This window comes from Emericellopsis atlantica (assembly GCF_019669845.1).
Source record: "Emericellopsis atlantica unplaced genomic scaffold F5Z01scaffold_9, whole genome shotgun sequence".
Lineage (NCBI taxonomy): Eukaryota > Fungi > Ascomycota > Sordariomycetes > Hypocreales > Bionectriaceae > Emericellopsis > Emericellopsis atlantica.
Window position 1 is genome coordinate 232,321 of NW_025764711.1, and position 27,216 is coordinate 259,536.

A 27,216-nucleotide genomic window follows, 5' to 3' on the forward strand; every position below is an offset into this window, starting at 1 on the left:
GGCTTAGCGGATGCTCCCAGGCGGCCCCCGCATGCCGCCAGCTGTCCTGCAAACTCCCACTGTCCACGTACGCGTCGTCGTGGCCTCGTCACGGACTTGCGTCTCTCTCATGCAGGTAGGTCTGCCCTACGGGTGCCTCATGTTTTTCCATCGTGGCTGGATCGAATTCATTGAGGTGCCTGGATGAAGCACCCGCCGCTCCTCGTCTCCTCGGAACGCGGTGCGCAGCCTCGTCAGCCCTAATTATGGGGAGCTGGTCTGCTGGAGATCCGCCTGCGCTCATCGTTAGGGAACATGTATTGAAAGTAAACATGTCCTTCACGCGACTCTCACCACCAGCGCGATCGTAACGACAGTTACACTTGGGCAGTATTTTCTAATTTCTGTGTTGACTAACTCCAGTCTGCAGCGGCACGGTTCCGACGCGATCATAGCGTTGAATATGTTTCAGACGCTATAGCCTCATTGCACACGAGTTTTAGTCTGACCAGGACCTTTTGAACCGCGACCTCGCACCATGTCTCCTCCACGTCGTCACAACATCCCGTCCCTTCCAATCATTGCTTGTGTGCAAAAATAGAATTGACAATCTCGGCCGAACGCGTCGCAAGGACTGACAATAAGGTATCCGACAGCTAAGGTAACGTTGTCAGCATTAGGTACGCGTGTCCCACGGGGTTGTCTATCACCCGGGTGAATCAAGGGCCAAGACTTACTCCATGCGTTCCTTCGCAACAGCCCTGCAACCAGACACCAGACCCTTCCGCGACTGTCCCAGGGATAAACTTGACCTGGTAGTCGCGGCCGACTGCGATTGTTCGCTCGCCGTGCTCTGTGTCCACGTTCCAGCCTGCGATGCCCTTGCGGTACTGGACATTGCTGGGCAGCGCCTTGGGCAGCAGATCCCAAGCGCCGCGCAGCATGTCGACGTGCGCGCCCCTCTGGTAGCCCGTCGCGGCGATCACGAGGTCCGCCTCGAAATGCTCCTCGACACCGACAAAGCCTTCCGGGGTGATGTCCTCGAGACTCTGAATATGCAGGTCGACCCGGCCATCCGCAAGAGGTTCCAGGCTGCGAATCTGCCGCCCACCCAAAATTCGGTGCGGCCAGACCTTGTCGTCGCGTCCTAGCTCACGACGCTGCTCATACTGGCGCTCGTATAGGTCCTCGATAAGCTCGAGGCGGACCACGCCATAATTGGTGCCGCGCGCTTCGGCCAACAGGTTGTTGCGGTGCTTGGCTGATCGAGGAAACATGTCTTCAATATACTCGGGGTTGAAGACGCAGTTGACGCTGTCGGTTAGCTGGATTTCTAGGGAGAAATGGGTGCCTCGATTGCTTACAATGGCGAGTCGTCACTCGGACGCAGAAACTCCTGCCTCATGAGCAGCCGCGTGTGCGAGTTGGGGAACTTGTTCTGCAGGTCCCTGAAGATCTCGGCCGCGCTTTGCCCGGCACCAACGACAGCCACGCGATACGGGGCGTTGGGGTTGCTGAGGACTTGGTTCACGACGTTGGCATACTGTGACGAGTGAATCACACGCGGGTGCTTCTGAGGAAAGCTCTTGGGCAGAGACGGCGCGCCGCCCGTCGCAAACACCACGTTCCTCCCGCGGAATGAGCTCACTTGGCCGGTCTCGACATTGCGAGACTGGACTGTGAAATTCTTGACGCTCTTGGCCCCCGAGTCTGGCGAGACGGAGATGACCTCATTGCTGTACCGCACCACGGGCTCAAAGAAGGAGGCAGCCCAGCGCATGTAGTCCTCGTACTCGGCACGCGCCGGTAGGAAGGTGCCCAGGTTTGTGAAATCGACCAGACGGCCTTGACGGTGGAGATAGTTCAGAAACGTGAATTCTGAACGGGGATCCCTCATGGTGGCGAGGTCCTTGACGAACGAGATCTGCATCTTGGCGCCAGGCAGGAGCATGCCCGTGTGCCACGCAAACGTAGGCTGCTTCTCTATGAAAAGAACACGAGGTGCGGTGCCATCTGGGCGAAGCTGCTTGCCCGCAGCAATAGAGTCGTGGAGAGCCACAGCAATGGCGAGGCTCGCAGGCCCAAACCCTACGCAGATGAGGTCGTGCTCGCTCTCAGGGTCGGCTGCGGTCAGATGTGGCGACCTCTCGCGGTACTGAGGCTTCCCGTCTGAACCGTGGCTCACGGGCGTTGAGAGACGAGTGCTTGAAGCTCCGCTGGCACCGTTGGCGTGGGCATCGTGGGCGGTGCTGTCGCCATTTGTGTATGAGCCACTCATGGCGCGGTAGTCCAGGCTATCGCTGTCAAAGGTGTCTTCAGCATGTGGTGACATTCTCGTTTGGGTAGCTTGTCCAAATCGCTGGATTGTAGTCCTCAAGACCGGATATATATACACAGGTTTGGTGCTTCAACGCGTGTAAATGATGGCGTCAATGACGGGTTGGCGGGGGTGTTATTCGTTGTGCGTGGGTGGTGCCAATTTTGACAGTCGGGACTAAGAGCCAAGAGTCTAAGACCCAGCGAGACGGTGCTAGCCTTGGGCCGATCAAGAGTCCGATTTGAGACTGATGCGTACGTGAAGAACTTAGCAGGTTTTGGAGCCGTGTGAGATTCCTGGGGATGGCGCTTCTCATATCCTTCAGAGACTGGACTGAGAAGTGTTGGACCCGTCGGCTCACAGGGGGTGAATTAGTGCAAGATTCCGTCATGTGCCGAAAGTACTTGTATAAACCTCTCCAGGCTTCCCGCTTCAGCAACTTGTACATGTAGCAGCGCCCCTTTGGTCCCTTCTGCCGCATGTCCCCTGGTCATGCAGACTCCAGTCTGGCCTGGTCCCTTGGCTTTGCGCCATTATGAGACTGGAGGCAATGCAAGGCGGTATACGTATACGCAGTAATTACAGCCCGTACGTAATGGGACTGTGGGAGGAAGTCCATGTCGGGCTGTTAGTGGATAGCCCCCTACTCAGTGTGCCGAAGGTAAACCCTAGCGCAGTTCCGCAAACGCCCGTCACTGGTCGCTTTGGTGTCTCGAGGTACCCGCCCCGGCAGTGGTGAGATTTGAGAACGAGGAATGAGGCAAATGGCGATCCCCACAGTCAACTCAGATGCCGCTCTGGTGGATAGTGGCCAGTCGGTAGTCGATCGCTTCTCGTGTGTTTCAACCGCAATCCTCAGGAATTTCCAACTGGTGAATCACCTTGCACATTAGGGACCCAAGAGACCTGGAATCAACAGGCTGCTGGCTTCGGCTCGTATTGCACCGTGCAGTAGCCAAGTCCTTGTGGCCATGTCGAGCCGAGCTGACTACTTAGAGTCCTGCAGATCACATGTCCACTTGCCGTGTGCACCCAAGTCTAATGTTGATCTGATAAGATGGTGTCAGGGATTGAAGAAAGACCCCACCGTAGGCCTGCTGTAGAGTGTAGACAAGCTTCGGCTGTTGCGCTGCCCCGATCTCGCAAATTCTCTACCAATCCAGGAAATTAGCGGAATGGGGATGCGCACGCTAAAGCACGTACTTTGAGACGTCAGTCCTAATTCGCCTCACCTCGCCATCGTAGGTACTCCAAAAGCCACCAGCATCATGTCAATGCGAAGCCGCCACCAACCAGCTGCCACCTGCGCCCTTTAGCAGCCGTTGCACAGCTGTACGCAGCTCAGGCCTTGACGCAGGAGGTACTGGCAAAGGGGTGCTGATCTGCCGGTCCAATGCAGGGTTTGACGATGTGGTTCGATGTTTGAGGGATTTTCCTGATTGATTAGATGATCTGATAAGATAAATTTTGCGCTGCAGTGGGGAACAGACAGGGGCCTTTGTCCGCTTCTCGTCTGACCCTCGTCTTCATTCGCTCCTGCCCACCTTCTGGCGTCGAGTCACTGCTCCTCGTGGAAATTGGAAAGTGCTCTGCCTAACTTGGCTCCTGCCGCCTTGTTTCGTCCCTCGGTCCCACTCCACGAGAAAAATTTGCATTCCGTATGACCCCGTCAAGCTCTGCTGGATCATGACTCCATCGTGTTCATGTCGCGAGAAACGGTGCCGCTCTGATCAAACGCCGATGCTCGGCATGTCAATACGGACCCTGAATCCATCACCAGTCCTAGTCCTACCGGTCCATGGACATCGCAGCTTCGCGGCGCTTGCGCGCGCATGGGAAAACAATGAAGCATGATGACGGAAATATCTCCCTATTGATCGAGCAGAAGCCACTCTAGGGCCCGGCACGAGAAGTATCCGTTGGCGGCCAATTTCTCACCCCCAGCCTGCAACGCCAACAGCGATCCCGTTGGGAGCATAGCGCGCATTCTTCCCCACAGATGATGGGCATCTCTTGCGCTGAGAGGGCGCTTCGCTCTCCACCAGAATAGCTTCCTGTCCACGCCGATGTACGCTGCATCGCTGCCCTGAACAGACGTAAACTACTTACCCGCTGTCTCCAGCCACGAGCTTAAAGCTACAGGTGTTGGGCCTCCGAGCTGCCTGTTGGGTCTTCAGTGTGGAGGACTGCCTGTTACTAGCTTCGATCCGGCACCCAGACCGACGTGGTAATGTATGCCCGCGCTTGGCGTATGCTCCGTCGACGCAGCGTATTTAATACAGAGTATTTTGTTGCTCCCCTCGCGATGCCACGAATGTCTGCTGTCTCACCGAAAGGACTGCCGGCCGGATTCGAACACTGACACCGACTCGGCTACCTAAGTACTTGGGCACATTACACCTCGACATTGAGTGGTGACGACATACATTGAAAACGCTCCATTTTCGATCGAGGCGGCTACATCCGCAGCCTCACGACTCGCGAGTCACCTTCTCAGGCATCACGCGCCCTCCACGGCACTTATTCAAAACGACCCGAACTCTAAGCAACTGACGCGCGCTACCCTGTGAAATCAAGGAGCAGACGAATGGACACAGGCGGTCACATTCTCACCAGCACCCTTGCCTGTCTTGCCGTTGGCCTCCGCTCCCGCGAATCCATAGCTGAGTAATTGCTGCACTCTGACAGGCTGGAGCTCTGTCCACAAGACCGATACCAGTGCCTCATACAGCCTGACTTGACAAAGAACCATCCACGTTTCTTGCAAAAGAATCATCGCTGCTATCATTGGCCGACCGCCTGCAGCTTGCGCCGCTTGACAGCCTTTTTTTTTTTGGCAAATTGTTGCTTTGGGTTGGCTGTTGCTGGCATTAGCTGCATGTTGCATCGCCTACTGTTCTGGGCTTGCTCACTGGCAATGGTCTACAAGTCATATTTGGCCTCCTTGTGTTGCATATCGGACGTGTCCGAGTGTCTTTTCTTATTTTCGAAAGCTTTCATTCTTACATGATGGACTCGTCAGCAAAGTTATCAATTATCAACCCTCAGCCGGCGAAGCTGCCTGGCCCAGCCCTTCTACATGAGCTTGTTGCCGGTACATCGAGCTCACCAGCTTTAGACCATCTCCAGGGGACATTTCGGACGTCCTTCACATACGACGAGCTACACGCTGTTTCAGATACCATCGCAGATAAACTATCCAGTGTTGTTCGGAATCGCGATGCTCCCTTCGTGGTCCCGATCCTGATGAGGCAGTCGCCTCTCTTGTACGCTAGTCTTCTGGGCATCCTCAAAGCCGGTGCAGCATTCTGTCCTTTGAACCTCGACGCGCCACCGGAGCGAGTATCCTTTATCATCCAGGATGTCTCCGCAGCAGTGGTTCTCGTGGAAGAAGATCTAGTGGCCAGGATGCCGGAAGGGGTAGAGGCAGATGTAATGACAATACAGTGGATGTCTGAAAAGCCTGCAACATCCAAGCACTCACCAAAAGTCTCCTCGACGGACCTCGCCTATGTCATGTATACTTCGGGATCTACAGGGACACCCAAAGGTGTTGGCTTATCGCACGGCGCCGCCACTCAAGCATTGCTTGCGCATGAACGACATATACCCCAATTTAGCCGATTTTTACAGTTTGCCGCCCCGACTTTCGATGTCTCGGTCTTTGAGATTTTCTTTCCTTTGGCTAGAGGACGCACTTTGGTCAGTGTGGAGCGTGGCCAGTTGCTCGATGACCTGGCAGCCGCCATACGAGAAACCAATGTTGATGCGTGCGAGCTTACACCAACTGTGGCAGGGAGCCTGTTACGGTCCCGAAATGCCGTGCCTGAACTCAAGCTTTTGCTGACCATTGGTGAGATGCTCACGGAGCCAGTCATCCATGAATTTGGAGGAGGCGAGGGGCGAGAGAGTATCCTTTGGGCAATGTATGGCCCGACAGAAGCCACCATTCATTGGTAAGTTTATAACAGCGGATGACAACTTCAGAGTCAGCTAACATGGCGCAGTACTCTTCAACCAGCGATGCAAGCCGTATCGAGTGTTCAAAATATTGGGTTTCCGCTCGACACCGTCTCTGCTTTTGTCATCCAACCAGCTAAATCCGACGAGGAAGCTTTGACGGTTCTGCCTTTGGGCGAGGTCGGAGAGTTGGCAGTAGGTGGCCACCAGCTGGCTGAAGGCTACCTGAATCGCCCAACACAAACGGCTGCCGCTTTCATCGAGACTCCTTACGGTCGCCTCTACAGAACCGGGGACAAAGCAAGAGTCTTGTCGAATGGCACTCTCGAGTGTCTGGGCCGGTTATCTGAAGGGCAAGTCAAGCTTCGCGGTCAGAGACTGGAGATCAACGAGGTACAGCAAGCCATTTTACGTGTGAAATCGTGTCATGGTGCTGTCGTCGCCGTTCACGAGTCCACATTGGTCGCATTTTGCGCCACGGACCCGGGTGTACTGGAAGACGTCATCCGGGACGAGTGCAAAAAGTGGTTGCCTCAGTTCATGATCCCAAGCGTCCTCATGCTGAGTGACTCTTTCCCCAAACTCCCAAGTGGAAAGGTGGACAAGAGAAAGCTGCTTGCTGATTACGCTACAAATCTATCAGCGAACACAAACTCTGGGGAAGAGCATGGCATCCCGGGGTCGTTTATGAGTGCCTTTATGGATATCTTGGGCCCGCATGTTGAAGCACACACAATACTTCCAGCAGCAGGTCTGGATTCACTTTCTGCTATTCGCATAGCGTCTTCCCTGGGAGCTGTCGGGTATCCAACGTCAGCGGCCTCCCTTATTAAATGCAAGAGTGTTGCAGATGCTTGGCATCTGGTACGGACGGCGGAAGGGGAGACAGAGGCCGTCCCAGCCAGTTCTCAGAGGAGCTTGCTCCATCGCTTGGAAGATGTACTGGCACAAAATCCTGATACTCATGTCGCCAAATTTGCGGTATCAGATATCCTCCCCTGCTCAGCTTTGCAAACGGCCATGCTAGCCGAGACAGTCGGACAGCCTGACCTGTACTGGAACGAACTCGAGCTCGATGTGGCCGACAGTGCCAACCGAGTGGCAGCGGCTTTCACGACGATAATAGAACAAACAGCCATACTTCGAGGAATCTTCGTCTTCCTGGATGGCACCTTTGTCTGCCTGGTGAAGCAAGATGTTGATGAAGAGCAGATCAAGATCGTTGACGGTCAGTCACACTTCTCACGTGAGCAGACAATCGACTCTCCAACCTTTCAGGTTCAACTCTATGACAACAATCATGGCGGGACGAGAGTATGGATTCTTGCCCATCATGCCATCTATGACGGCTGGTCCATGGATATCATACTCGCCGACGTCAACCGACTCCTCAGCGGACAATCTATACCGAAGCGAACCCCTTTCGCTGAAGTTGTCGCCATGCAGCGATGGCTAGCGTCTTCGCCCGCAGCTGACCGATCAGGCGCATACTGGGCCGCACATTTACAAGGATGGACCAAGGATCCTTTTCCAACGCTCGTCGATCGCTTAGGAGGCCAGCAAGATCCGCTTGTTATTGCAGATCAAGTGGAGATTCCATACCCCAAAGTTGACGCAGCCTCGAAAGATCTGGGCTGCAGCGTGCAGGCCTTATTTCAAGCAGCGCTATACGTTGTGTGGGCCGGTATACTTGGCAGCACAGATGTTGTACTTGGTGTGGTGTCCTCAGGCCGGTCCTTGCCAATGGGCGGTATCGAAGAAATCATCGGCCCTTGTATCGCTGCGTTGCCTCTGCGCGTCGACTTTGAGAAGTTGTCCGACGCCGAGCAATTGCTACGCCACATTCATTCATGCAATCGAGCCATGCTTGAAAATTCGATCATCCCACTGGGCGACATCAGGAAGATGATGGGGTTGCGCGCCAGTCAAACCGTCTACGATCTCCTATTCGTATATCAACAGTCTTCGAAATCTGAGAGCAAGAGGCGCGGCCTGCTAAAGGAAATCCGGCGCTTGGATAGACTGGAAACCAAAGTCCTGTTTGAGGCTGAGCCGAACGACACATCCTTCTCGATTCAGATCACATACCACTCAGACAGCGCTCGAGGTGATATGATGAGAATGCTCTTACAACAATTCAAGCTGGCCTTTGGACAACTTATTGAGCAATCACACAGCGCACTGGCTGATACACGTCGGGCACTGATCCCAGTACCGGCCACATATAATACTTCGCCAGTCCCGCTTGAAGGCACGCCAGACTTGGCTGCCATGTTTGAACAAGTCGTCGAAGAAAACTCCGACAAGGATGCCCTTTCGTTCATCGAGCCCGGTCACGAGTCTCCATTCGCCAAGACGACAGTGACTTATCAAGAATTGAACGTTCTGGGCAACAGGATTGCGCATTTTCTGCTCAGTCAAGGCGTTGGCGCTAATCAAATTGTTGGTGTCTTTATGGAAAAGTCCATATTCCTCTACGCAACTATATTGGCCGTCCTCAAAACTGGCTGTGCATACCTGCCTTTGCCACCATCGACCCCAGCTGATCGGGTGGAAGACATCCTGCGCCTGGCCAAAGTGCGGCACTGCGCGGTGGACACGGCCGCTGTCCGACTGTTTGGACATCTGCGAGAAGCCCGACTCGTTGACGTGGAGCGCACGCCTCTGGATGACTTTCGATCCCGTAATCTGTGTATTCCGCCTGACCGCGACCGCTTGGCGTATGTCATCTTTACTTCAGGTACTACCGGAACACCCAAGGGAGTGGCAGTAACCCACGGCAACATCGTGAGCAACATCGACTATCTTTCTGGGGTATACCCAGTCAAACGAGGAGCGCAATCAAACTTTCTCCAGGCGTGTTCTCAGGCTTTCGATGTCTCGGTGTTTGAGATTTTCTTTGCTTGGAAAACCGGCATGTGCCTTTGCACCGGCGTCAACGACACCCTGTTTGCCGACCTCGCGCTTACGGTCAATGGTCTTTCCATTACGCATCTTAGCTTGACACCGACTGTAGCTTCACTCATCAGTCGTGAGACATGTCCAGGTGTGGAGTTCCTGGTCACCGCGGGAGAGCCCTTGACACGCAGTGTCTTGGACCAATGGGGTGATATACTTTGGCAGGGATATGGTCCGTCAGAGACGACCAACATCTGCAGCGTCAAACAGATGCAAACCGATATGGTGGTAGAGCATCTCGGGTGGGTATTCCCGAACACTTCAGTCATGGTGATGGCCATAGGGAGCCTCGATCCCGTGCCAGTGGGCTGGGTTGGTGAATTCTGCTATGGCGGTGACCAAGTTGCACAAGGCTACCTCAACATGCCAGAACTGACGGCAGAGAAATTCATCCAACATCCTCGCTTCGGAAGGATATATCACTCGGGAGACATAGGTCGTATGCTCCCTGACGGCTCCCTGGTGATACTAGGCCGTATTGACGATCAGCTCAAGTTGCGTGGGCAGCGCATCGAAGCGGCAGAGATCAGCAACATCATCGCGTCCACGCCCTGGGCGTCGTCTGCGATTGTCATGATTGGGAGAAGAGCTCCGAATATGCCGGAACAACTGGTCGCTTTCTACGTGCCAGCTGAGCATGTCGGCGGCGATGGACTGTTGGACATCGACCACGAGGCCTGTGCGGGTCTGTACAGTCTCATGCAGTCCAAGCTGCCTTCCTACATGGTCCCTTCTTACCTGATTCCTCTGGCCCGCATTCCCATGACGAAGAGTGGCAAGATCAACAAGAAGCAACTTCAGGATTGGTTCCAAGATTTGCCATCAAGGTATCTGGAGGCTGCCGTGCCCCAAGCAACCTTGAATGAGGACGGAAGCGAGTGGTCCACGATGGAATCGGACATTCATGCAGCCCTCATACAGTCATTGAAGATATCTGCGACCGAAGCCAACCGATGGACACCTTTCGCCAACCTAGGCATTGATTCCGTATCTGCCATTCGTCTCGCACGCGACTTGAGCTCTTCTCTGAATCGCAGAGTGGCAGTTTCGTCCATCATCCGAAATTCAAGCATTGCGCAGTTTGCGCGTCATCTCGGCCAACATGATGTTGAGGAGAGGGCCGTGATAGCTGAGAAACCTTTACTGCCTCAAAGTTGCATAGAGCAACTGCGACATTCATTCATCTCTCAAGACAAGGCAGTAGCTTCCATTCTGCCATGCACGCCTCTGCAAGCGGCCATGCTATCTCGGGGTGGTCGCAACTACTATAATAGAGTCCTCTTGCGCCTCAAGGTTGAGGCCTCGAAAATGCAGGCATTCTGGAATTGCATGACTGAAAGGCATGAGATCCTCAGAACTTGCTTCGCCACGACAGAGGACGCGGAGCATTCCATTGCTCAAGTGGTTCTTCGAGAATGGAGCATCCCCTGGCATCAGTTCGATGCAAAGACTCCTTCATTTGAGGAAATCATTCATTCACATTTGGAGCAATTGCCGGATCCGGTCGATGCCATGACGCCTCCTGTTTCCCTAGCTTTGATTCGGCGCGGCACATCGTCGTTTCTATCGTTCATCTGCCACCACTCTTTGTATGATGGTGTAGCTATCAATATTCTGTGGCGCGAAGTCGAGGCACTCGCTGCAGGCGAACAACTGCCACCAGCAATACGCTACGAGCCTCTTCTACAAGAGATGGCCAACCTGCCTGGCAATACTGAAGCATTCTGGAAGAAACACTTCCACGACTTTGTTCCCTCATACGCCTTCCCCTCAAATGCGGGCGGGAGCACAGACCAGGCATTGATTACCAAATCTGTACGCACGTCGCTGGAAACACTCAACCATCGCTTGAAAGGTCTTGGAGTGTCTATGCTTGCGGCTTGTCAGGCGGCATGGGCTGTAACCCTGTCTATCTCATACAAATCAACGGACATCTGCTTCGGTAACGTCAATAGCGGACGGACTGCCGATGTTGACAGCATTGAAAGACTTGTTGCGCCCACCTTCAACACCATTCCGCTGCGAGTGGACCTATCAACGGCCTCACACGGCCATTCGCTCCTTGAATATTTCCACCGTCTCAGCTTGAATGTGTTTCCTTACCAATTCACTCCACTTCGTCTTGTTCAGAAGATCAGTGGATGCCAGGGCGTCGGTCTGTTCGAAACCCTGCTTCTCCTTCAGCAGCCCCTTCACCCTATGGACGATCGCGTCTGGATCCTCGAGGAAGACAAGGGCACTATGGACTTGCCAGTGGTCTGCGAAATAGTGCCTTGCCCGTCATTAGATTCACTGGTCATCGATCTACACTACGACATGAACTTCATGGATCCTAGTGTTGCATCAGCTCTGGCTGGGACCTTCGTTTTTGCGCTCGAGTCACTGCTGGAGTCTCCGTACGCTATATTGTCAGATAGAGGGGACATACCCAGCCATTTTCGGGCTGAGCTCGAGAAACTGAGGCCCAGGCGCGGCAAAGGACCCGTCATCCGGGCTGATGTTGGGTCAGGAGAATGGTCAGCGGACGAAACGACGATTCGCAAAGTTGTGGCGGAGCTGTCCAAACAGTCTTTCGAAAAGGTCGCACGCAATACGACAATCTTTCAGCTAGGACTCGACAGTATCAACGCTGTGCAAATTGCGTCCAAGTTAAGACAGGAAGGCCTCGATGTGTCGTCCGCTCATGTCCTCGAGTACCCTACTTGCGCAGCACTGGCCGAACACCTCAAGAACAGTCGTCAAAAGAAGGAGCCCTCGTTTGCCTACGATCTACGTGTCTTTTACCAGGACGTGGCTGACGAGGTTAGTCCGATAATCGCCACTTCAGAGATTGAAGCTATTCTTCCGTGCTCTCCGATGCAGTGTGCCTTGCATACAGCTTTTCTCCAGACGCGAGGTCACCATTACTTTAACAGCGTGACATACAAGGTCAACAGCTCCATTGGAATCATCAGCTTTACAGAGGCTTGGAAACTAATGTGTCGTCAACATCCGATGCTGCGCACGGCTCTCGTCCCGGTCTCTCACCCCGACACCGCATATGCCATGGTGAGACATACTCCAATGTATGACCTGCCAATGACAATACTTAACCACGGCGAGCGAGTATCAGAGCTAGTGGAGGATCTCAGAGCTAGCTTACTTGCGCATCCTCAACTGCCCCCTTGGCACGTCTTTGCACACGATGGTGAGGACGGTATCACAATGACGCTTGTCATCCACCATGCGCTGTACGATGCCCAGTCTCTGGATGAGCTTTTGGTTGGTCTGGGCAAGACTTTGCAGGGGGAGGCTGACGAACTCAACATCACACCGGTCGAGCCGGGACTGCAGGTGATCATGTCACGACACATGGCGGACCAAACTGAAACACGTCTCTTCTGGGAGTCAAAAGCCACAGATGTAGTGATCAATACCTTTCCGACAATGACGCCTCTTCGGGAGCCTGCAACGTCTCTTCGCTCGGAAACCTCAACCTTGTCGCTCTCGTTCTCGCATCTGCAAGATGCAGCAAAGGACGCAGGTGTCACCGTGCATGCAGCCATTCATGCGGCTTGGGCAAGAGTTCTCTCTTCGTATCTCGGGGAAGAAGCCGTTGTATTTGGGTCGACCATCTCAGAGAGGACGTCTGAAGCTACCAAGTCCACGCCGATCCCCTGCATTACAACTCTTCCTGTCCTCGCAAGAGCTACGCCTTCAAACCTGGGTCTCCTCGAGAGTATCATGGATTTCACTACCAAAGTGCGCAAGCACCAGTCGGCATCTTTGAGCTCTGTCCAAAAGTGGTTGGGTCATCCTGCCACTCCCATCTTCGACACTCTTGTGTCTTATCGGAAGAGGGATGAACATGAGCCCTCACGACCTTTTGAACTCCTCTCTGACAACGCCACACTCGACTACAAAGTCTCGATGGAAATAGAGGCAGGCCCCGATGACTGTGTGAGGCTCACGACCACGTTCATGCCGCACGTTCTCCCTGCTGAGCAAGGCCGCATCCTCTTGGATCAATTTGATGCAGTCTTGTCTCATCTTGTACTTCACCCTGGGGAGACGGAAGATGACCTGCATCGTCTCACCCCCAAGCTGTTTTCCCAGCTTCCTCCAGAAGTCCCCGTTATGCCCACGACGGTTCAGTACCTGCACCAGCTCGTTGAAGAAAAGGCACGAACCAATCCCGAGACCATTGCCCTAGAATTCATTGACTCGTTGCACCAAGGGACCATAGAGAAACGCATCTGGAATTATCGACAGCTGGATGAGCGTGGCAACCAGGTTGCGAACATGCTGCGTACCAAAGCAGCCGTGGGGAGCATTGTGGCAGTTCACTTTGACAAGTGCCCCGAGGCATACTTCAGCATCCTTGGTATTCTGAAGGCGGGCTGTTCTTTTGTGGCGTTGGATCCCACAGCACCCGCAAGCCGAAAGTCTTTCATCTTAGAAGACTCAAAGGCCCCTTGCGTTTTGACAACAGCTGAAAGCACATTCAGCAGCACCACAACAGAAGTCGTGCGTATCGACATGTCTGTCTTGGATGAATTCTCTATAGAATCTGCTGTGATTGATATTACATCTCCCGAAGCCACTTGCTACTGCCTATACACTTCTGGGACTACGGGAACCCCCAAGGGCTGTGAGATCACGCACGAGAACGCCGTACAGGCAATGATGGCTTTCCAAGATCTGTTCAGTGGGCACTGGCAAGCTGACTCACGCTGGCTACAGTTCGCGTCTTTGCACTTTGACGTCTCAGTACTTGAGCAGTACTGGACTTGGTCAGTTGGGATTACTCTTGTTGCTGCCCCCAAAGACATGATCCTAGACGACTTGACGGGTTCGATCAACAAGCTCGGCATCACCCACATTGATCTCACTCCAAGTCTGGCCAGGCTTACGCATCCCTCCGAAGTACCCTCTCTGTGTAAAGGCGTGTTCATCACCGGTGGCGAGTCCTTGAAACAGGAGATCTTGGACGTTTGGGGGCCAAAAGCTGTGATACACAACGCGTACGGTCCAACGGAAGCAACAATTGGTGTTACCATGTACCAGAGAGTGCCCGCCAACGGTCGCCCAAGCAACATAGGCAAGCAATTCCCCAATGTTGGATCCTACGTGTTCAAGCTAGGCACCGAGGTTCCGGTGTTGCGCGGTGGAGTTGGTGAGCTTTGCGTGTCAGGCAAGCTTGTTGGCAAGGGCTATCTCAACAGACCGGACTTGACTGCGGAACGCTTCCCCACGCTGCAACACTTTGCCGAGAAGATTTATCGCACAGGTGATCTCGTGCGGGTGTTACATGATGGCTGTTTCGAGTTCCTTGGAAGAGCAGACGACCAAGTCAAGCTACGAGGACAACGACTTGAAATTGGCGAGATCAACCACGCCATCAGGGGTGTTCCTGAGATTCAGGATGCTGCAACTGTCGTTGCCACACAGGGATCGTCAGAGAAAAGCGTTCTGGTTGCCTTCATTGTCTCTGCCACAACCAACAACAAAGGCAATCTTGAAGTCATGCCGGACACCGAAAGTCTTGGCCTCAAAGCCAAGGAGGCTTGCCGTACCAAGCTGCCTGGGTACATGGTGCCAACATACTTTCTGCAGCTGCCCTTCATTCCATTGTCCGTCAACAATAAGGCCGAAGCCAAGGAATTGAGGAGGTTGTTTGCCAATCTGTCGCACGCGCAGCTTTCCGCGTTGACGGCGACACCGCGTTCCAGCAGAAGCACAGTAAGCGTATCATCTCTGACGAAGCTCACCAAGGCATTGTCCACGTACAGTGGCCTCAAGCAGAATGATGTGACCGAGGACACGAGCATGTTCGATCTTGGGGTGGACTCGATCACTGTGCTACGACTTGCGTCGCACCTCAAAGAACAAGGGTTCGATGCAGCAACGCCAACGGCATTGTTGAGAAACCCCGTGATCAACGACCTCGCCTTCGTCCTTTGCCAGAAGACATCACATTCGGTTGAAGCGGGAATCAAGGAGGCCAAACAGCTCATGGCCGCGTGCAAGCATCGCTATTTGTCGTCCGCCTGCCGTGCTTTCCATGTTCAGCCGGAGAACATCGAGTACATTGCACCCTGTTCACCGCTCCAGGGCGGCATCGTATCGAGATCCCTTGCCTCTGCAGAAGGGCATGCTTACTTCAACACATTCGAGCTAAAGCTATCGCCCCATCTCAGCGAAGACGAGCTCCGCCATGCTTGGGATAGTCTAGTGTCAGAGCTGGCTATCCTTCGGACTCGCTTTCTAGCGACGCCTTCCGGTCCCATCCAAGTCGCGCTTAAAGCGGTGCAGTTACCCTGGGAGCATGTCGAGCTACCTACTGAAGAAGAGACTCAGCATGCTCTAACGCAGATGCGCAAGGCCTGGTTGAGCACCAATGGCCACAACGTTTCTGAGCCTTTACAAATCTACTATGTCGTGCGTGGAGGGGAATCCAGACTATTTATCAACATTTTCCACGGTATCTACGATGGCATGAGCTTTGATTTCATGCTTTCACGTCTCGCTGCCGAGGTCGACGGTAGGGATCTTCCCGATGGGCCCTTGTTCGTTGAAGCACTCACGCATGGGCCACTTCAGGACTTTAGCTCTAGTGAAAGCTTCTGGAAGCAGCACTTGAGAGATTGGATGCCGCCTGTCATGGCCGGCTTGGGAGGTGTCGACAGTTCCCGTCCAGTGGCTAGTAGCAGGATCATACCTCAAGGTCCAATCGATCTGTTCCGTCGTTCGGAAAACACCACCTTGCAGGCTGTACTGTTAGGTGTGTGGTCTTCTGTGCTACAGAAGTATCACTCGGGTGTGGCCACTGTTGGTGTGATCGCAGCGGGTAGATCAATCGACCTTCCGGGAATCGAGAACACAATCGGCCCCCTATTTAACACGTTGCCCTTCTTCCACAAGTTTCAGGGGCAGGATACATGGGCCTCGCTCATCCATTCCGCACATGACTTTGGACTGTCAACCCTAGACTGTCAGCATGTGTCGCTTCAACACATTCAGAAGTGGTGCTCGGGAGGACGGCCGCTGTTCAACACGCTTTTTGCACTTCAAATAGAGCAGCCGGAAGATCATGGCTTATGGCAGCTCGTCGACGGCGAGTTGAATCCTGACTACCCCCTTGCCTTCGAGGCAACAATGATGAAGGGCGGCAATTTGAGGGTGCAGCTGGTGGCCCAAGGGCACGTGGCAACTGTCGCCGTGCTGGATGAGATGCTGGGTGCTTTCAGCGATTCTTTGCGACAGGCTATGAAGGACAGCTCCCAATCTGTGCCATTTGAACCAAGCAACAATGACCCAGCATCTTCCGGCAGGACAGAACCCTCGATCGTCGGCGAAGAGCCGCCAACAGGGTTCACATGGACAGAAATAGCGGAAACGATAAGAAGAGAAATATGTGCTCTCTCTGGGGCTTCCGAAGGGGACATCCGCGGGACCACGACCATGCTTGAGCTAGGCTTGGACAGTATTGATGTCATGAAGCTATCCGCAGCACTGCGTCGATGTGGCGTTGAACTCGCCGCATCTCAGATCATGCGGCTTCAATCAGTTTCCAACATTGTCTCTTCAGCTGAAGAGACTACCACGTCTCACACTCAGATCGACAACAACACCGACTTGGACGCTACCCGCCAGAGGTTGCGCGACAGTCTGGCACGCAGTGCTGTCGTTGACATGGCTGACGTGGAGGATATCGTGCCCGCGACGCCACTACAAGAGTCCATGGTAACGGCCATGGTGGAATCCGACTTCCAGTGGTACTTCAATCATGATCTGCTTCAACTCAGCGAGGATGCCGATGTGGAGAGGCTCAAGAAGGCATGGACGCAAGTAGTCGAGGCTCATCCGATCTTGCGCACAGGATTCTACCCTGTCGAGGATGATTCGCTGGAGAACGCATTCTACCAGGTCATCTACACAAAGAATGATCCCTGGGTCGAATGTCTTGTTACAGAGAGCCTCGATGAAGCTGACAGAGTCATGGAGCGTTGCCGGCTGAGAGCAAAGGATGGCAAGGGCCAGACAGCGTTGCTGCAGTTGTCACTTATGTCGGTTGGCTCGCAAAGATTTGTTGTGCTTTCTATGGCGCACGCTCTCTACGACGGGTGGTCACTGAGCTTGCTCTACCGGGAGCTTCAGAATGCCTATCATGGTCAGCTACTTGAAGCAAGGTCGCCCGATATCTTCTTGTGTCGGCTACTCGAGGCACCGAGCGCACAATCACAGGAGTTCTGGTCCGATTACCTCCAGGGAGCAAGACCGACTCATCTTGGTGTCTCACTACAAACAGAGCCATCAACCACGCCGGGCTTTTCAGAAGCCACTTCGGACATGAGATTGGATACAATTAAGGCATTCTGCAAAGATCTAGGTATCACCATGCAGACATTGTGCCAGGCCAGCTGGGCGCTCGTCCTTGCATACTATACGAAACAGCTGGACATCATCTTTGGCGTCATCATGTCAGGACGTGACTTTGGGGGCGCCGAAGAGCTCATGTTCCCGACCATGAACACTGTAGCGATGCGGTATATCCTACACGGGACGGCCAGAAGCTTCCTGCAGTATGTCGAAGAGAGTATGAGCGATGTTCGTCAGTATCAGAGTTATCCGTTGCGCAAAGCTCTCACGGCCGCCCGAGCACCGATGGGAGGGCTTTTCAATACCTTGTTTATGTTACAAAAGAGTGCAGAGACCGGGTCCAGCACACTCGTCCACTCTGTTCGGGGCGTTTCCGCGGTCGATTACCCGGTCTGCGTGGAGGCTGAAGTCGAGCAAGGACAACTATCCTGGCGCATCGCCGTTCAGCCTGGTTTCGTCCCTCTGGAGTCACCCTCGAATCTACTCAAACAACTGGACGGAGTTCTGAGTTTCCTGATTAAGTCTCCGGATTCAGATCTGCTCTCCTTCACAGCGGCAGGGATCTCCTTGGGTGGTCTGCCTAGTTTTACAATCAAGGAAGACGCGGAGAGCGAGGATGAGTCAAGGCTTACCACGCCACTGACAGATGACGAGGACTGGAGCGGCATCGCCAGCACGATCCGTAGCGTTCTCAGTCAAGCCTCTGGCGTAGATGAGACGAGCATCCGGATGACGGACACGCTCTACCACCTAGGCCTGGACTCCATCAGCTCTCTCAAGGTTTCGAGACTCCTGAAGCAGCAGGATCTTGACTTGCGCCCTCGCGACCTGATACGGGCCGAGAGCATCGCCCATCTGGTGGAGATGGCAACCGCAAACCAGTCCGACGGCGAAGGGTCACAAGACCAAGAAGCAGCTGTGGCATGGCAGCTGCCACCATCACTGGATGTCGATGGCCTGCTCCTCCACCACAATCTGCAGCACAGTGACGTGGAGGCCATCCTGCCAGCATTGCCGATGCAGGTCTTTGTCCTGGGAACATGGCAGAACACCAATGGCGCCGTCTTCAACCCGATGTTTACGTACGAGCTCGACAGCGCGTGCAGCAAAGAGGAGATCATGGCCGCGTGGGGGCTCGTCACAGCATCAACGCCTATCCTACGCACCCGCTTCATGGCAACGGGGGACAAACAATTGCCGCTGTTGCAGGTCGTCCTCAAGTCGGCGGCGTCAGACTTGGTCCACTTGCAGCCAGGCGAGAGAACCGAGGCTGGCACATGGCATCTCCGTCTCCACGTGCACCATGCTCTCTACGACGGTGTCAGTCTTCCGCTGCTGATGCAACACCTCCTCCACGCGCTCGTATCACGATCACTCCCCAACAGCAGCCTCGACCTATGGAACAGATATGCCACCAATCCCTATCTCCCGTCGTCCGTCAGTGCCAGAAAGGCGTTTTGGACGTCGTACCTCTCTGGCGTGGAGCCAGACTCGGAGGCACGGACGGGTTACCCCATTCGTCCTCGCGTGTCGTATATAGCACGATCGGCAGTCCGTGACACCTCTCTGCTCCAACAGCATGCCGCCGCCAAGGGCGTCGGTGTGCAGTCCCTCTTCCTGGCCGCCTATGCCAAGGTGCTCCTCGCCCGAGGTCATGAGGGCGGCGGCGAGGAGGTGGTGTTTGGCGTGTATCTGGCCAACCGCCAAGAGGATACATCCCTGGACGCAAGCTTCCCGCGGCTGAATCTCGTGCCGCTGCGTGTCAAGGCCACCGGGCCACTGGAGAGCGTCGCGCGCCGTGTACAGAGGGATCTCAGCCTGATCATGAGCCAAGGGCGTGCAGCGGTCGGTCTGTGGGAGGTGGAGGTCTGGACGGGCGTTCGGGTCACGTCGTTTGTGAACTTTCTGTCTTTACCCGATCGTGATGAGGAGTATGGTTCTTCCCCAGAAGCCGTGCGCTTACGGGTTGTCGAAGGTGGTGCTGGTGACGAGGAGCCCACCGCCTACGACGCATCGGCTGTTGGTGATGTCGTGGTAAGGCATGTTTTCCCGGTACGTATTTGCGGTCCCATTAACTTTGTTTCTTCTATGAGAACTAACGCATGCAGCCTGCTATGGATATCGAAGCATCACTCCGGAACAGAAGTCTTGACATTGGTATCTTTGGCCCTGAAGGGGAGGCTGGTGATGCCCAGAGCTGGGTATCTGAGCTTGTCCACGCATTGGACGTCTAGGCGTATTTATTCGGATGCTTTTTTCATTGTATATGTACAGACATTTCCTGTCGACGTACAACTACCGTCGATTCATGTCCATACTTCAAAGCATCGTGTGCTATCCAGGAACGCCAACCGTGCCGTCTATAGAATCACCTAACGTGCGAATGTGCACATGTGTATGTGTGGGTGCATGCAAACCCTCCCCATGGTGTCCTCATGGTCCCTCCCCCATGGGATATTCATGCTTCCCCCGAAATGCGCCCCATGCCGTCTTTTCCCAACTCAGACCGAGTACCCCATCATGGATCGATCTGGGAAGAGAATAATGTTTGATAACCGTACCACCTCGGCTTCCGCTGTTGAACTGGAATTTGAGCTCGAGACGGCGCTCTTCCCCTCCTCCTCGCTCTTTTTCCCGTTTCCATTGACCTTGGTCCCCTCGCTATCCTCCGCCTTTCCATTCGTCTTCGGCGGCGGTGTCGTCGAGCGTGTGGCGGCCGCCTCCCATGGCGCCAGACCCATGGCTTGCAGACCAGCCGGTCCACCGACTTCGGCAATGACCTCGGCCCCAGGCCGCGTCTTTGCGTCCTCCGCGATACTCCCCCGCCCGGAGGAGTCAAAGTCAGGTCCTGGGTGACCCCTCTGGAAAGCCTTGCGCTGCCGCGCCAGGTACAGCGCGTTGGTCTGTGTCAGGGGCGCCGCAGCAATGTAGAGCATCATACTCACGCTCTCCGGGTGCGGTGTCTGCAGACCCGGGTTGTTGGAGGAGATGTGGTAGGGCAGGTCCGGGTGCCAGAAGATGTAGTCGCCCGGCTGGAGGGTCGGCAGGGTGATCATGCTACTACGCAGGTGCAGGTGCGGATGCCACTTCTCGGTGATGCGCTGGGCGTGGCCCGGCACGGCGCCGTGGATGATGGTGTCCGGGTCGCGCTCGAGCTTCCAGTTCTCGGGGGCGAGGTAGGCGTCCCACTCGGGACCGCTCCGTGCGGCGGGCGCGGGTTTCTGGGGCGAGAAGAAGGGGCGGAGCAGGTAGTAGGCGGTGGCGAGCTGGGGACTGGGCATGAGGCGGACCATGCCGGGCTCAATGGTGCTGAGGGCGAGGACGCCCTGGAACATGCGGAAGATGGTGCAGGCGCCGTAGCCGTTGTAGAGGTCCATTGTCGAGGAGACGCGCGAGGCGCACTCCCAGGGGTCGTAGGACTCCCAGCTGCCCTGGAAGACGGAGCGGTAGGTGCCGGCGTGGCCGTAGCCGTCGGGCTCCCAGCGCTCGAGCGAGCCGTTGTCGACCTGGGCGATGATGCCGGCGGAGGACTGGAGGGCGTTGATCCAGTCGTCGGCGCTCTGGGGCTCGTCGGCGACGGGGAGGCTGTCGACCTTGTTGCCCTGGTCGGTGCGCGGCTCGGCGCCGTGGACGCGGATGCGGTCGACGTAGGTGATGGGCAGGCGGGTGGCGAGGCGGTCGTCCGGGGTCGTCTCCCAGAGGCCCATCATGAAGCGCTGGGTGCGGAGGACGTGCGGGTGGGCGCGGGCGCGGACCTGGGCGGGCGTCCAGAAGTAGTCGTAGCAGGTGGGATCCTGCTTTTGTGCCTTGAGGTTGGAGCTGCGCTTGGTGTCGAGGTAGTCCATGGTCTCGGCGACCATGGACTCGGCGTCGCGGCCGGGCAGCGCCTTGCGGACGACGCCGACGCCGTATCGCCTGAGGTCGCGTCCGAAGCGCGCCGTCTGCGTGGGATCCTCCATGTCGGCATACTCGATGCTGGGTATGAGGTGGGCGCCGAGGTCCTCAATGTGGTCAATCTCGGCCTGGAGGGCGCGGATGAGGCGGTGGAAAGAGGCCTCGATGGCCTCCTCGTGGCCTGCTATTAGGGCCCTCTTGATCTTGGCGAAGCGCGAGGGCAGGGGGACGGGATCGGGGCCCCAGAAGGTGAGGAGGGGGCTCTCGTCAATGGCCATGTCGCTCGCGCCGCGGACGTGGCCTGGCTTGGGCGGCGCTCTGGAGCCGGTGGGAAGGCCAGCGTCGAGGGACGAGAGCGTGGTGGCCGAGCTGGCGCTGGTGGAGCGGGAGAAGTAGCCCTTTGCGTCGAGGGCGTCGTCGCGGGTCGTCGAGGCGGAGGAGGCGGTCGTGGGCGGCGTCAGGCTTGCCGATGAGGGCGTCGCGAGGTCGTCCTTTGTCGTGTTTGTGGGGGGAGCAGCAGGAGCGTGAGGAGGACATGAACATGGAGGTGCGGATGTGGTGAGAGGAGGGGACGTGGACGTGGGCGTGGCGTGGGAGAGCGCGGGGCAAGGGACCCCGGATTTGCTCTTGGTGGTGGTGGTGGTCCTGCTGCTGCTGCTGTTGGTGCTGTTGGTGGTGAGGGGAGCCCCCGTAGTGGTCGCCCTGCCCGTCGTGGTGGTGGTGGTGGTGGTTGTCCCCTCACCAGCGCCTGCACAGGCACCAGAGCCGCTGTAGGTGTCCGTAGTTCCAGCGGTCCCAGCGGTCCCAGCGCCTCCATGTCCAAGACCCCTCGGCGCCGCCCTCACCTTGCGGGCACCTGACGCCAAATACCCCTGGTGATCTCGGCGTAAGCTCGTCGTGTGGGCTGACGGTCTCCATACATGTCCTCTCTTACGCTCGCGCTCCTCCGAGGGAACGGCCAGGGCGCGCGCGCGGTCGAGAATGGAGCCTGGGGGCATGGACGTGGGCGGTGCATCGTCCTCCTCCTCGCGTGGCCGTTTGGGAAGGGAGGTCATGACTCCAACGGCGGGCACCATGAGCAGAAGGTACTTGGGAGCAACAAGGCGGCAAAAAGAAAAAGGCAAGCCGCCAAATGGCTCGGCCTGAGGTCGTGGTAGGTGGACGAAAAGGCCAATGGCAGAGGGCGCTGTCCGCGCACGACGTGATACAGTCGCTTTCCTGGGTCCGACTGGGGTGTGCCTCGTTGTCGTCTGTATCGTTGGTGTTGCTTTCGTTGAATAAAGATTCCTCAAGGCAACGTGATGTGTACTTGGAAATAATAGCTCCTTGACATATATTTGTCGAGTGCAAAATGGCGAAAGACTTTTACAAACAGGAAACAGAGGTACAGACAGACCTTTAGATGATCGGGCGAGCGAGGAGGCGAGCGAGCTGTAGCCTGTAGGCACGTATTGCCGACGGGAGGACAAAGATTGCATGCACCAGATGGGGCCCAGAAGAACGGAATGGCCTGGCCTGTCATCTATGCGCACGTTCCGGACCGAAGCCCAGATAAGATGAGATGGTCTCTCCTACTCGTTCCAGTCGCCTGGCCGGGTGGGATAGCCATGTCCTCTCTCTCTCTCTCTCTCTCAGACTCTCTCTTACTTGATATAGCCGTTCAGCCGGCGCCCACTCTTGTGCAGCTGGAGCCAGGCGTGGGGTGAGGCATCGTGGGTGGGTGGATGGATGGATGGATGGACGGATCGAGTGACTGGAGCGTGTGTGGAAAAAGGGGATGGACGTTGTTTGGCGACGCAGACAGAGACTGGACATGGAACTTTGTCGGCCCTGCACTCCGGCCCTGTGGACCCTTCTATTCGGGGCCACGCGCTCCGCCCCGAAGTCCCGGGGTTCATCCACTTGTGGCGCTGCGTGCAAGATGATAGGTCGAATATCCATCGACGCTGGGCGCTGGGCCGCAGGACCGCCAACGCCCGTCTGTGAATCTGATGCCGATGCGCCTACCCGGCAGCATGCCTCGATCGTGCTGCTAGCCGGGACGAAGGCCATATTGCTGCATGTTACAGATGTCGATATCTTAAGTTTCGATCTGGAGGTACCAGCTGTGCTTATATTACGCATCAGCCGCCGATAAGCGAAGACAGAGTTTTGCCTATCATCTGCACTCTTGTCTGTCATGTGCAGTCACCGGAACACTCAAATGCGCTGTGAAGCATTTAAGTGTAACTCTATATCAAAAAACAATCCAACGACTTAAGTGTGGTTGAACTTCCAAATCCTCCCAGGCGAGGGTTGTCTGCCACCAGCATAGGCAGAAATCAACTAATTAATGGCCACAACATCGGCCCAAGTAAGGCAAATACAACGTTACACGCATGCCGGCACGCACACGGTATTCTTGGCATCAGGCATACGGAGTATACAAACACACTCAAACATTACTATGTATATCTATCGCGACCCGTGGATCGGGACATTGGCGCCCGGCACAAGAACCGACGTGATGCAATCCACCACCTGGCGTCATGGCTATGTACTGAACAGACAGCAGTCATCGATCAGCACCGTGATCGTCCTCACACACGGATACAGGCACAAGCACAGCTCTCGGCCAGGTTTAGCGCGCCGCAGATCCCCGGTCCGAACATGCGTGCGTCCGCCTGGCTGTCATGTCCGACGCATGCACGTCACTGCGAGCCACGCAGATCGCCACTAATTACTCTCTCCAGTCGTCAACGGCAGACTCGTTTTCTTCTTCACTCGCGAGGGCCTAGTACAGTTCATGTCATGTCATTTCAGCCTATGGATATCCAGGGTGTAACTCTTAAAAGTACAAGCATTCATTCGCCATGAGAGAGAGCGCCAAATAAAGAAAAAGAAAAACGCCAATCCGGCGGCGGAGCCAGCTTACAGCCTGGGCTTGGTGTCGGGCTTCCAGCCCTCCTCCATGGCAATGAGCTCGGCCGCGCGCTCGCCAATGGCCAGCACGGTCACCATGGGGTTGATGCTGGGCATGTCGGGGAACACGCCGGCGTCGGCGATGCGCAGGCCGCCAATGCCGCGGACCTTGAGCTTGGGATCGACGACGGCCGCGTCGTCGTGCGCGGCGCCCATCTTGGTCGTGCCGGCCGGGTGGTAGACGGTGTGCGCGACGCGGCGGGCGTACTCGCTAATCTCCTCGTCCGTCTGGACCTTGGGGCCCGGCGCCACCTCCTTGTCGAGCCAGTCGGCAAAGGGGGCCTGCTGGGCGATCTTGCGCGCGGCCTTGATGCCCGCCACAAACGTCGCCGCGTCGTAGCCCTCGGGGTCGGTGAAGTAGCGGAAGTCGAGCGCCGGCTTGACGGCCGGGTCGTTGGACGTGAGGTAGATGCGCCCGCGCGACCGGGGGCGGGGGATGTTGGGCGTCATGCAAAAGGCGTATCGCTCCTTGACCTCGGGGTAGCCGAGGCGGCCCGTGTTCAGGGTGAACGGGATCTGGTAGCAGTGCATCATAATGTCGGCCGCGTCGCCGTCGTTGCCGGCCGCGTTCTTGGTCTCGCGGCGCAGGAAGACACCCGCGTCCGAGTCCATGGTCGTCTGGTTCTCGGGCACGGGCTTGTTGAGCTGCCACATGATGATGGTCTCGGGGTGGTCCAGCAGGTTCTCACCCACGCCGGGCAGGTCCTTGACGACGGGGATGCCGAGCGCCTCGAGCTGCTTGCGGGGGCCGATGCCCGAGTGGAGGAGCAGGCGGGGCGTGTCGACGGCGCCGGCGCTGAGGATGATCTCCTTCTTGGCCGAGAGGTGCAGCTTCTGGCCCGACTTGAGCGTCACGTCAATGCCCGAGGCCACGTCGTTCTTGACGTGCAGCTTGGAGACGTGCGCCTCGGTGAGGACGGTCAGGTTGGGCCGGCGCTCCTCGCCCTTGAGGATGGGGTGGATGTAGGCGACCGAGGCGCTGCTGCGGTGGCCATTGTCCGGGTTGTACGAGACGGAGAAGAAGCCGACGCCCTGGTTGAGCTGGCCCTTGCTCGCAATCTCCTTGTTGAAGTCGGGGATGACGGGGATGCTCAGGGCCTCGGCCGTGGACAGCACCCAGTCCTTGCAGAGCTGGTTGCGGTGGCGCGCGTGCACCGGCTGGATGGTGTTGCGCAGGTTGTCCACGAGGCGCATCACCGTCTCAAAGTCCCAGCCCTCGCACCCGCTTGCCACCCAGCGTTCGAGGTCGTGGCGGAAGGGACGGAACGAGATGAGCGTGTTGTGCGAGGAGCAGCCGCCCAGGACCTTGGCACGCGAGTGGCGGATATGGCTGTTACCCATGGGCTGCTCGGTGGTGCCGTAGTCGTAGTCGAGGTCGCCGCCCAGCAGCGTCAGCCACTGGCGCAGGTCGAGGACGTTGCCCAGCTCGAGGTCAGAGGGGCCCGCCTCGATCATGAGCACCTTCTTCTCGGGCAGGTAGGATGACAGGCGCGAGGCCATGACGCAGCCCGCGGTGCCGCCGCCGACAATGATGTAGTCGTAGGCATTGGCGGCGTTGGCGGGGAGAGAGTGGACGGAGGCCATGATGGGCGGATTGCTAAGTAGGCAGGCAGGTACTTTCCGTGTGTCTCGAGGCGACTAGAGGCTGGTGGTGATGTCGCGCGGGGTGGGGAGCAGCAACGACGCTGGTGTTTGGGAGGGGAGAGGAAGAAGAGGGTGAGGATGGGTGGATGGATGGGAGGGCTTGAAAAGATAGAGACTGAGAAGAGAAGTTAGCCTCGTGATGTTTATCAAGGTGGAGTCTTGGCGAAGAGATTTCGCAATGGCTGGACGGCCACGAGCATCGACCTCCCAGCTCTCACCGACAGGAATGAGAGCACCCATCCATCCCTCTGTCGAATCGAAGCTGTGCCGCCCACCCATCATCGGCTTCGGCGAGGACGACTTTCTGCGAGGATCGCCATGCACTGTGCGGCGGGCTGGGGCGGATCCTGCTGGAGGAATTGGCGGCTGTGGTTGGATGTCGCGCGGTGGAGGCACAGGGAAGATGGTGAGGCCGTCGAACTCTATACTGTGCGCGAGTCAGCCCAGATGCGGGCGGCGGGCGGGCGGTGAGAAGCTGCAGAACTGTGTGGGCGCCGGGGCACGCACGGCCCGACTCTGTCGACAGGTGAGGCTTAGCTGCCGCTTTGGGACTGATCCCGCTGGCGGCAGAATTTTTCTCGACTCTTTCCACGCGTGTCAGCGTGGTGGATGCCGAGACACGCCGCTCACTCTGCTACTGTTTCTGTTATCCACTGCCTACTGTACAGCAGTGGAGCTCTTGGCCATGCACGCAGCGTCATTTGTCGATGGCCGCCGTTAGATTTTGCATCTGCCAAAGCCCACGTTTCTATCTGCATTCATCTGCCCCTCTTTGCACCGTGCCGGCACAGTGTGTTTCAGCCTCACCGCCTGCAGTTTCCGGCCTATCCGTGACGTATGCACGTAAGGAAAGGCATGCAGGCAGAGAGAATTCACGACGTCGTGCAGCAGCAGCACCACCAAAGCTACCTAACGCCTCGTCGGGGACGCCAGAGCTTATCGCGGTCCATAACGTACTACCAAGGTGAAAAAAAAAATCTGAATTGAGACGGGGGCCGGATCGTCACAAGAGACAAGGGTCTTCCACTCCAACGAAAAACAACAACATCAGTGACGCCGACGACGTACATGAGCATCATTCCCTTGTCGCGGCAGCTACCACAACGCCTCACCACCCTCTGGTACACGACGTTACCACGTCC

At 56.3% G+C, this 27,216-nt stretch overlaps 5 protein-coding genes across 5 annotated transcripts; 2 read left to right on the forward strand and 3 right to left on the reverse strand.

Moving 5' to 3' along the window:
* Positions 1 to 324: 324 nt before the first annotated feature.
* F5Z01DRAFT_699291 (ornithine monooxygenase) lies at positions 325 to 2,311 on the reverse strand (the record flags this gene model as incomplete). Its single annotated transcript, XM_046266375.1, has 3 exons — positions 325 to 635; positions 717 to 1,293; positions 1,344 to 2,311. 3 exons carry the CDS (start codon positions 2,309 to 2,311, stop codon positions 558 to 560), a joined length of 1,623 nt encoding a protein of 540 aa, XP_046119499.1. The 3' UTR covers positions 325 to 557.
* Positions 2,312 to 5,305: 2,994 nt separating this feature from the next.
* Positions 5,306 to 19,951, forward strand: F5Z01DRAFT_620044 (nonribosomal siderophore peptide synthetase; the record flags this gene model as incomplete). Its single annotated transcript, XM_046261123.1, has 3 exons — positions 5,306 to 6,252; positions 6,304 to 11,482; positions 12,317 to 19,951. The coding sequence occupies 3 exons, from the start codon at positions 5,306 to 5,308 to the stop codon at positions 19,949 to 19,951; spliced, it is 13,761 nt and encodes a 4,586-aa protein (XP_046119500.1).
* A 125-nt stretch (positions 19,952 to 20,076) lies between these two features.
* Positions 20,077 to 21,747, reverse strand: F5Z01DRAFT_620070 (uncharacterized protein; the record flags this gene model as incomplete). Its single annotated transcript, XM_046261124.1, has 1 exon — positions 20,077 to 21,747. The coding sequence occupies one exon, from the start codon at positions 21,745 to 21,747 to the stop codon at positions 20,077 to 20,079; it is 1,671 nt and encodes a 556-aa protein (XP_046119501.1).
* A 2,537-nt stretch (positions 21,748 to 24,284) lies between these two features.
* On the reverse strand, positions 24,285 to 26,114 carry F5Z01DRAFT_548877 (uncharacterized protein). The gene has a single exon (XM_046260586.1). The coding sequence runs from the start codon at positions 26,012 to 26,014 to the stop codon at positions 24,380 to 24,382; it is 1,635 nt and encodes a 544-aa protein (XP_046119502.1). The 5' UTR covers positions 26,015 to 26,114; the 3' UTR covers positions 24,285 to 24,379.
* Positions 26,114 to 26,931, forward strand: F5Z01DRAFT_548872 (uncharacterized protein). The gene has a single exon (XM_046260585.1). It carries the CDS (start codon positions 26,214 to 26,216, stop codon positions 26,793 to 26,795), a length of 582 nt encoding a protein of 193 aa, XP_046119503.1. The 5' UTR covers positions 26,114 to 26,213; the 3' UTR covers positions 26,796 to 26,931.
* The last annotated feature ends 285 nt before the right edge of the window (positions 26,932 to 27,216 follow it).

Coding starts and splice junctions, on each gene's coding strand:
- F5Z01DRAFT_548872 (XM_046260585.1), top strand. CDS start 26,214: ATGTTTATCAAGGTGGAGTCTTGGCGAAGAGATTTCGCAATGGCTGGA.
- F5Z01DRAFT_548877 (XM_046260586.1), bottom strand. CDS start 26,014: ATGGCCTCCGTCCACTCTCTCCCCGCCAACGCCGCCAATGCCTACGAC.